Raw genomic sequence first — 10195 nt, forward strand, 5'->3', positions numbered from 1 at the left:
GTGGCCCGGCCGCCGTACCGCCCCGGTGCGCGGCCGCCCCCACTCCTCCCAGCGCCTGAGGGCGCCCTGATTGCCCGGCGCGCAGCATTTGTTCGCCTGGTGGTATGGCCTGGGCTCTCCCCCACACTCTGGGGGTTGGCATGTTCCAACCTGTGTTTCATTCCCTACCTTCCCCCCCACACTCTGGAAGTTGGTATGTTCCAAGCCGTAGTTCTAAACTACCCGACACACACACTCTCTGTCTGGGCGTTGGTATATTCCAAACTGTGATTCTACCCCTGCACACTCTGGGAGTTGGTATATTCCAAACTGTAGTCCTAATCCATCACACGCACACTGTGGGGTTGGTACATTCCAAGATGTGATTCTACCCCGCTTCGCCCCACACAATCTGGGGGGCGAAGGGAAGCAGCGAGTCTCCTCCAGCCTCGCAGCCCCTCAGGGCTCAGGCGCCAGCCGAGACAGGGCGGAAGCGCTTCTTTGTTGCTGTCACTCCGGGCCCAGAAACGCGCTCGCGCCACTTCCGCTCCACCCTCCTACGTCGACGCCGCGGGTTGGGCTGAGCGGGAGCGTTGTATCTCGGTCCGGTCGCAGGAGTGGGGCTGCTGCGGCGCGGCCGCGTCTTCTCCGCGGTCGGGGGCGGAGGTCAGTGTCCCAGGGCGGGACTGGACGGGACGTGCTGGAAGGGGCGCGGGGTCTGGCTGAGGTGGGGGAGGGGCGGGCACGCGGGATTTCCCCCCTCACTCGCCCCCCTGTGGTCCGCAGGCCCCGCGCAGGTCGGCCGCCGCTATGTCGTACATGCTACCGCACTTGCACAATGGCTGGCAGGTGGACCAGGCCATCCTGTCGGAGGAGGACCGCGTGGTGGTCATTCGCTTCGGCCACGACTGGGATCCCACGTGCATGAAGATGGACGAGGTGTTGTACAGCATCGCCGAGAAGGTGGGTGTGGGCTGGTGCCTGGCAGAGGCCGCACAGCCTCGGGCACTTTGTTGGCCACGAAGTCGTTCGTCCACGGGATGGTGCATTTCCCGTCCTTGCCCAGCATGTTCTGGCAGGAGGCGGGGGAGAGACATGCCGGATAGATGTGGCGGTGCCAACTTGTGGCACAGGCAGGCTCTGTGTGGGGTACACGGCAGGTCGGGCAGGGAACAAAAGGCAAAGCGTGGGAGCAAGCAGGGATCGGAAAGCAGAGCAGCAAATTTGGAAAAGGATTAGAGTCCCACTTGCGAAGGGTGCAGGTCTCACTTATGGCATGCCTACCAAAGCACTTGGCCCCCACTTGGACAGTTTAACTCAAGGGTGTCACACATAGGGCCTGCAGAACTGAGCTGGTCTGCAGCGTCCTGTCATCTGGCCCGTGGTGCTGCCTGTGGGTTTTGGAGTGGACCCACGATTTGTGTGCTGCGTGCACTGGGTCAGCCCTGCATGCGGCACATGAGGCCAGGGCAAAACGGCATGTGGCATGTGGGGTTGTGCTGGGTACGTGCTTCCTGCAGAGTGCACAACTAGTCTGGGGCTCATGCTGCATGCAGTATGTGCAGCCAGTCCAGGGCACCCACTGCATGCATTGCCCATCCTATGCTCACCCTCATGCTGGTTTCAGCATGCAGGGCTGGTCTGCAAGCCCGGTCTGGCCCATGGATTGGTCCTGCTCCATTCATCCAGCCGGTGGACCAGTCCCTCACCCTTCACCCTGGCTCACGGCGCCTGATGAGTTTGACAGCCCTGAAGTAACTGAATCAGAGATGTATAAGCTGTCATGAGAGCAAGAGCTCATTTCATCAGATACTAAGAAGGGACGTGTTCTTTGACGTTCAGTCAAATGGAAACAGTGCGGTTAAATTCAAACAGTGATTTCTATTTGTTGTTAATAGATAAGGATTTAATTAGTGGTGCACTAATACATCTGCCCCATCTTGGATCAGCAGCAATATAAGGAAAATTGACAGTATTGGCAATCAACTTTTTTTTGGTTGATGTGACTGATAATGTTGCCAATAAATGCCCTGTGCACACGCAGCTGCGGCACAGCATGCAGGAAGCCAGGAGTGGAGCCTGGTAGTGTGGAGCGCAGCTTGGTCTGGCTGGTAAGTCTGTTGTGGGGGAAGGGGCGTGAGGGGGGCCAGACTGAGGCCCCTGCAGTGAGGGCAGGAGTGGGGCTGGGGTAGGGGAAAGCACTGCATAGCTGGGGCACGGCACAGGATGGAGCCGCCAGCAGGTCATCTGGAGGACATGGGGAGGGGGTAGCAGCTCCCGCCCTGCACGCACCATGGGAGGGTATGGTGGGGCATGTGTCCCCGGATCTGGGCACAGGGCAAGGGCAGGCAGCCACTGTGGGCCAGGGCCAGGGGCAGCGCCGGACTCTTCCTGGTGGGAGGGATTAGGCCGGGGCTGCATTTAGGGTGGACAGTGGCAGTGCTGGGATCAGGCCTACGGCAAATTTTGGGGTGGCTCCAGCTCCTTCTCCCCCTGTAGCTCCCCTCCAATCACTGCTGTAGCCCTCGCCGAATGCAGCTTGGCCCAACCCCTGGGGAAGAGCTCAGCGCTGCCCCAGCCTGCAGCAGCAGCCCACCTGTGGCCTGTGCACAGATCCAGGGGCACATCCCCCCCACTCGCCGTGCACTTGGCAGGAGCTGCCCTCCGTGTGCTTCCCAGACGAGCAACTCATGGCTCCATCCTGCACCCCACCCCTGCTGTGCAGTGCCTGCCCCAGCCCCGCTCCCTTCCCACCTTCCGTGCCCCCCACAACAGACTTACCAGCTGGATGCTGCTCTCCAAGCTGCTTCACTGCATATCATCAATCGGATCAGTATCGTCCAATATGGCTCATTAAAAATAGGCCGTTGGTTTCAGCCCAAAACGTCTCTATCGGTGCACCCCTGGATTTAATAGCTTAATCTGCAAAGAGAAAGAAGCGTGTGCGTAACCAAACTAGTAGTAACATTATAGATAAGTTCATGTTGTCATTATTCCTTTTAAGTGAGAGAATGTAACATTAATACACTAGCAACTTTTTAATTGGAATAGTTTAAAATATTGACACACTTTGGCATGCCTTTAAATAAACACTTCCAGCAATTTAAAAGCCCAGGAGTAGGCTGTGCTTCACTTAGCATTTGCTAATGGACTGTATTTAGACTTTGTAAAACTTGTTGAAATCTGTGCATGTTGTGCCAATCTGTGAAGCTTTTCCAAATGGAAAAACAACACCCTGTGAACACAAGTAAGTCTCCTGTTAAGCAGTTTAGATACTGAAAAGAAATTAAGTATTGTTTATGTAAATAGGTGATTAACTGTACAGCCTCTCTTACTTGTACCACTATGCAGCAGCACAGGACATGTTAAGCAGAACTGTCAGCAAACTCAAATAAAACAGAAGTACAAAGAACCAGAACAAAAAGGAATATTATCTGAATTTGTGTCAGATGGCAGTCAGTAATTATTTTCAGAAATGATTGCACCTTTTTCTACAGTATAACCATATGTGAAGATGTTTCTGTATTAGTCATTGCACAGTGTTCTTAGGGGCACTCTGGTAAGGCTACTGTACCTGTTCCAAGTGTTGAGACCTAATAGAGTTTAGTTTAGGGATTTTTTTAACAGCTTCCTGGTACTTTATATGCATCTTATGCTTCTCTTGAATGTTGTGGGACTAGTGTTAGTATCTATTTTGGCAGGACTCTTGGCAGTTTGGAAGGCATACTGGCATTTAAGTTTGATTGTGGAGGGGAAAAGAGCATTGTAACTTATTTAAAAATCTCCCCCTGCAGAAATGGCAGATTAAAGGGGGGGATCCTTCCTCATCCTCTTGCTTACGAGCCATGTTTGGATCTCGCAGCTGTTGTAAAGAGTGAGTAGAAGTTCCAATTGCACAGGTGCTTTACTAGAATATAATTCAAAATGTTAATGTGCTATAGTTGCATGCTACATTTGGAGAGAATGTAGCTGTATTACACTTAATATCCAGGTGCAACTTTTTTTTAAATGTGCAACATGTTTTAGGAAGTAGTAATGTTTTGGGGTACTCTGTAACCAGAACAGAGTTGAACATTATTAATCTGAATGTCTTGGGGACCATATAGCAAAATTCTAAAATGCAAAGTAGAAGTCTGTTACTAGTAATTGAAGTAAGCATTCAATTTGGTGCTGTGCATACTGATGACTCATTTCCTTTTGAAAATCTCACAATACATATGTTGTATACTGATATCCACTTTTAAGCAGAAGCTTGTCAAAGCAAAAAAAAATGTAAAATAGTCTTAAAATATCGTGAGGATATCTGAAATGCTTTTCAAAGGGCTGTTTTAAGAGGGGTCTTCAATTTTTGTGAACCCCAAAGGCATGGAACTTTGCTAATTTTTATACAAATAAATAAAACAGTTTTAAACTGTAGGACTGGATCTATATTATGCAACAATGGTTAAAAGTAAGATTACTAATGAGAACTACTCAAACAGTGGCCATTTGTTTGTTACTCAGAGGTAAAAACTACACCAAGAGTTAATGTAAGAGGGAGAGAGATTTGATAAATGAAGTGCAATCAATACTGTTGGTATTCAGCCAAAAAAGACACATTAATTGTTAATCATATCAGTCTAAAGCTTGTAAATCTCTTAATATTTAAAGTTTGAGGTAATCCAAAGCATGTTGCTGTTCTATAAAACTTCTTTGTCTCTTTCTCATTTTCTCCTATGTTTTCTGTTAGTACACCCTCTTGATGCTTTTAGAAACTCCCAAAATTTCCCTTTAAATTAGCCCAATCCTCTAACTCTCCTGTCTTTCACTATTTCTTAGGCTCTGATAAGCCAAAGAAAGTTAGAAATTTCTATAAGTGCAATCCAACTTGTATCTTAACCATGTTTGTGTTAAAATCTAATTTAAGACTTTTAAAACAGTTTAGCTGGCCGGCATGGACAATATGCCATGCACTTCTTACAACTGTATCCTGCAGTAGATCCCAGTTTCAAGCTTTTTTTTGTAACCTATTGTAGTTGTCAATATTCATATACATCTTTCAGCTGTCTTAAAGCAACTTCAGATATAGAAGAGTTTTAGACAAATGTAGATGGGACTTTAATCAGGGGGGTTTGCTAGACAGTTTCATACAGTGCTGTTCCTGGATTGTTTGCAGCTTCTTCCAGCCCAGGAAATGAAAATCCATTAGATTTCCTTAACTTGGATGAGGATTCCTTAACCTGCTCTACCACTACAGCAGGTTTAGTTTCCTGTCACACCTTCCTTTGTTTTCCTCCTCGGTTTGAATTTCCATAACACAGTGGTTCTCAGCCTATTTGAACTGTGGCCCATCCTAGGCGTTTGTACATGTGCTCTGGGGAGAGAGGGGAGTGCTTTAATTCAAGCGGCTCCAAGAGCTGCTCTAATTAAACCACCCAGAGCATCTCGTGTGCCAGCGTCCCTGCTTTAAAGCACACCCACTGCCATTTTTAAGCTAAGGGATGCTGATATGTGAGATGCTGGAGTCTGCTGGAGCACAGTAACTGCCATGCTCCAGCAGACACAGTTAGTCGAGCCTGCTCTGATGCGCTGTAACTACAGCGCATTGGGACAGCTTCACTGCTCGTGTATAGGTACCCCTTGATAGCACAAAGCAATTTACAGAGCCAGAACCAGAAATAATATACTGTAGCTGCCTTACTGTAGCCTTAAGTTGGTGCAAGGTATTGTATGGAGTTACCTGAGTTAGCTACGTGCATGTTGCCTCCCAAGTTGGAAACAATATATATCTATTTGGGCCTGTTTGTATCAAAACAAAACAAAAAACAACAACAAAAACGATATATGGGTGACCACATATGTACTACCCCCAACTGCACAAAGGTATGCTCTCTAGCCAGGGGACAATAGAGGCTGCTCCATAATTCCCCCTGCCCAGGTCACCTGACAGGTTTGCAAGCCCCTTAAAGTTCCCAGCTCCTGGGCAGCCTGAGAGCTGACTGGAGCTGGTTTTGGGCTGCCCCATAAGTCCTTTAAAGCTCCTGGTCCTTTAATGGGCTTTAGTGCTTTAATTGGCTGCTGCCAGGTGAGCTTTCTGCAATGGCACAGGCTGATTGGTCTCTGCCATCACCCCCTCCCTATCCCTCTCCCCTTCATCAACCGCTGCTGGCGGTATTCGAACAGAGCCCTATCACCCTTGCCATAGGGCAACAAGGGTGAGAGGGCTGCCTGGGTGTCCCCTACAATGATAAGGGCTGATCAGAGGTGCTGCAACCAAATACCTGTCCACACTTAAAATTTGTCCCAGGAAACTTCCTGTGACAAAAGTTACTGTTTTAACGAGCAGTTGTCACAGATCCACAATTTTTTTGGCTCTGAGTGACTTAGCCAGTCTGTGGCATTATACTAAGGTAGTTATACTGTTTCCTGTTTGGATGGTAACACATGGAGAACCGTATAGTATCTCAGCACTATGCTGTCCTGTGGGAACATAAGTGATGTTGTTGAGCTCAGTAGATTACCCCACCACTCTGTCTGCCTTGGAGAACTACTGTTGTGGTATGTTCAGAGGTTGCATGTAACAGGAAGGTAGGAAGGTAGGAGTTTAGTTCTGGATTCTGTTCCTGGAGCTCTTCTGGGCTCTGTGGCAGGGGTGTTAAACGTATAGCCCACAGAGTCCCACCATCTGTCCCCTGGTCCTGCCCCTAGGTCTGATCAGACCTATGTGGGGACGACATGCCCATGGCATGGGACTGGTCCGCAGGCCTGATCCAGCTTACAGATGCCCTCACCATCCCCCTTTCTTTTCCCCTGCCTCTCACTCTGCTTGCTTGATTTGATAATCATTCCCAGTCCATCTGGGACTTGCACTGTGTGGCACAGATCTCAGAATGGTTGAAATGGGCATTAAATATGGCACTGTCTGGGCGAGTTGGCAGCCATGCTGCAAACGGTGGCTGCTGTGGCCAGACTGTGCCATGCATAGCACCTGCCCTGGGATGTATGTTGCACACAGTGCCCACTCCAGCTAGTCCAGAACCTTTGCTTTATATGGCGCTCACAGGCACTGCATGCAGCACAGGTCCTCAACTGGCTGGAGCAAGCTCCAGGTGCAGCACAGTCCTGAAACTGCTGGAGCGGTTGTCACGTGCAGCGCAGTCCAGCTGAGGTGACCATTACATGAAGCATGGCTGCTACTTTAGCTGAACTATGCTGCATGCAGTGCCTGCTTTGGCTACCCCAGTATCCACACAGCTCACAGAACACGTGGAGCAGCTTAAACCACACTTACACTGTGTAGTTCAAGCTTAATTCAGAAACTTAATTTTGTAATGTATTTGGGATCCCAACAAAAAAGTACAGGCTTGTTTCCACTAGCAACATTTGAATTAATTTAGAAATTGGATAATCAGTTTTACTTGTTCTTGTATTGCTACATAAACCATACATGAGGTATAATATCATTTTTTGGGAAAGGGATTGATAAATGCAATAAGAATTATAAGCCTTCTTAACACATTCAACAGAAGCTAAAGTGACCCTATAAAACAGAGAAAATATCCAACTTTTATCTTTTTATTTCTTTTGCTGAACTTCATTGAGCTGTTAATGTTTGGGGGGGCCAGGATTATATATATTGAAAAAAAGTGTGTTATACCTTAGGATTTGCATAACCTCTCAGACTTTTCTTGGAAAGGAAAATAAAGGTACAGATACATTCTTCCAGGGGGTCTATTGAAGTTCTTCATGGGTATTATTCAGATAAATGCATTATTGAGAATCCAGATAAGAATGTTTCTTTACGTACTCTATAGATCTCGATACACATATTTCAGTAGCACTTTAATTCACTGTTTCCATGAAATTCCTACAATTAGGAATTAATAGTTTTGAGTTCAATATTTGTATAATGTGCAGTGTCAGTTTACAAACTAACAGTTTTAGTCAACTCATTAAATCAGAAATCAGTTGAAAGCTAGGTGGAGGTAAAAAAGCTCTTTGGACAAAAGGCATGCTACAAATCTCATCGGTAGTGTTTTTATTTCCAGATTATGGAACACTATACATAAGTCCCTGTGGTCTACAAGGAAATACTTTCTCAGAAGTTCCGGTGATTAAATGAAACTACTGCAAGAATTTTTACTTAGGCCGCACTACACTTGAATATTGGTACTGAGATTTTCATTCATGTCCATAGATATCTTCACTGAATAGTTTTATCTATCTAAATATCTCATTTTGTTTTTGTATATTCTTCAAAAATAAATATTTTAAAATTGGATTTGATATAGTACCAGCAAAAAAGATTTGATGTAAACTAAAGAATCTCACTGGAACTTGATTTACTGATTCCTGTCTATATGTTGAAGTTAATTATGTTTATGGTTACTAGCTAATTTCTTGCTCTTATGGTTTGATTTAGCAGGGACTATCTTGAAATGTTAGAGAACCAGTTTTGTGTAATACAAGAGAAATACTGACCTACTTAGAAGGATGTAATTGTTCTGTTTGTACAGTGTATATCACAAAATGTTAGTCCCTGTCCCTACAAGCTTACAACTAACATGGCTCTGATTCTGTTGGTCTGATGCTGTAAAGCATTAATTTCTCATTCCAGAGTCTGCTTAAAAAATATTGCCAGGTTTGAAGTAGAGGGCATGGAGAAAGCAAGAGGAAAGGAAAGGTAGTTTTATGGTTAAAACACTGGACTGAGACTTGGGGTCTGAGTTCTGTTTCTGTCTGCCTCAAACTTTGGGCAAGTCATTATATCAATGGTTCTCAACCTTTTTAGTATTATAGAAAAGTAGAGCTGGAAGGGACCTCCGGAGGTCACCTAGTCCAACTCTGGCCAGAGGCAGGAGCATCCCTATACAAACCATCCTATACAAATGCACTGTGTACCTATTAGTAAAACTACAGTTGACCCTGATGCAGCAACACAAAATAACACCCTAATCTGACATGGGTAAAGCAGGGTGATAATGATGGATAATTTCCTCTGCTATGAGAGTTGTTATATACACTTAAGAGATCCAAGGAAGAGGGCAATTACCCCCAACCCCCACAGAGGAAGGCAAATAACCCCACAGTTCCTACCAATCTGACTACAGTCTAAAATTCCTTCCTGACCCCAAGTCTGCCCCTAAACTGAGAAAGAAGCAAGACCCTATAGCCAGGGATCTCAATGTTTAAGTCCCAGCAGGAGTTCTGGTACACACCAGTCAAAATCCCCAGCCCTGGCTGCAACCAACCCTCAATACTTCTGAGGAAGGTGAAAAAAATAAAACCTCTCTGACACATGTGGACTCGAGGTACCACTTGAAAAATGCCAGCTCCTAGTTTTCAACCTGTCTGACCACAGAAAAATAATGGAACAATTCTTCTGTTGCAAAGAACTCAGAAAGACCACAATAGGTCAAAATGCTTTTAACGCTAAGGATTCCTATTTGAAATCCCTGGGTTTATTTTATGCACACCTAACAGTGCTACCATAGTGTGGCACCTTGCAACGCCCTTGAAAGGATATCAAGGCATCTCAGGGTACTGTGGCATCCTGGTAGAAAATCACAGCACTTTATCATCCTGTGCTTCTTTTCTAATAAGTGAGGTGTTAGTAGGGTAAATTAAATTAATGTTCATGAGGTTTCCAGATTATGGTGATAAAATCCATAAATGCTTTGCTGTGATGTTCAGAATAAGTTCATCTTTTAAAAAACTGGGTATTTATTATTTACTATTAGAGGTGCACTGATACAGGGAAAATTGAAAGTATCGGAAATCGGCTTTCTTTGCCTGATGCGGCCGATAAATGCCCCATGCGTGCGCACAGCTGCAGCATGCATGGGGCCAGGAGCTCAGCCCACCGGCTTGGAGACCAGCGTTGTGCTGGTAAGTCTGGTGTGGGGGAAAGGGTGGGTGGAGGAAATGGGCATGGGTGGTGCAAATGGAGGCCCCTGTGTTGAGGGAGGGAGTGGGGCTAGGGCAAGCTCTGCTCAGCTGGGGCAGTTTGAGCATGGGATGGAGCCACAAGCAGCTGGTCTGGGGGGAGTGGCTCCTGCTGCTGCATGCACCCCAAGAGGGCATGGGGGCTGTGTGGCCACGGATCCATTCAAGGCAGGGCGGGCTGCAGTTGCAGGCTGGGGCTGGGGGCTGTACTGGGCTCTTCCTGGCAGGGGGCTTGGCTGAGTCAGGCTGGACTCCACCAGGGGTGTGTGGGGGTGGGGTGGGGGTGGGGGGC

General features: G+C 46.9%; 2 protein-coding genes across 9 annotated transcripts in view; one reads left to right on the plus strand and one right to left on the minus strand.

The window, feature by feature from the left end:
• LOC102373662 (probable 2-ketogluconate reductase) overlaps window positions 1–466 on the minus strand; it is a 13883-nt gene extending 13417 nt beyond the window's left edge. For 2 of the 5 annotated variants that reach the window (XM_025212759.1, XM_025212761.1), the window contains exon 1: window positions 19–130. Coding sequence is in view for 1 of the 5 variants with exons in the window: in XM_006031091.3 (XP_006031153.1) it covers window positions 336–353 (18 nt within the window). In the remaining 4 variants the exon portion in view is untranslated. Of the gene's footprint in view, window positions 1–18; window positions 131–168; window positions 297–335 lie in introns of those variants that run through there. The other 3 variants (XM_006031091.3, XM_006031095.3, XM_006031094.3) reach the window with 3 other exon arrangements.
• Window positions 467–513: 47 nt separating this feature from the next.
• The window catches only part of TXNL4A (thioredoxin like 4A), a 15466-nt gene continuing 5784 nt past the window's right edge, over window positions 514–10195 (plus strand). Inside the window, exons 1-3 of one of the 4 annotated variants that reach the window (XM_025212762.1) lie at window positions 806–942; window positions 3774–3853; window positions 8007–8127. Coding sequence is in view for 1 of the 4 variants with exons in the window: in XM_006031099.2 (XP_006031161.1) it covers window positions 790–942 (153 nt within the window). In the remaining 3 variants the exon portion in view is untranslated. Of the gene's footprint in view, window positions 646–765; window positions 943–3773; window positions 3854–8006; window positions 8128–10195 lie in introns of those variants that run through there. The other 3 variants (XM_006031099.2, XM_014523397.2, XM_014523398.2) reach the window with 3 other exon arrangements.

Source organism: Alligator sinensis, unplaced genomic scaffold, assembly GCF_000455745.1.
Source record: "Alligator sinensis unplaced genomic scaffold, ASM45574v1 scaffold969_2, whole genome shotgun sequence".
In the NCBI taxonomy this organism is placed as follows: domain Eukaryota; kingdom Metazoa; phylum Chordata; order Crocodylia; family Alligatoridae; genus Alligator; species Alligator sinensis.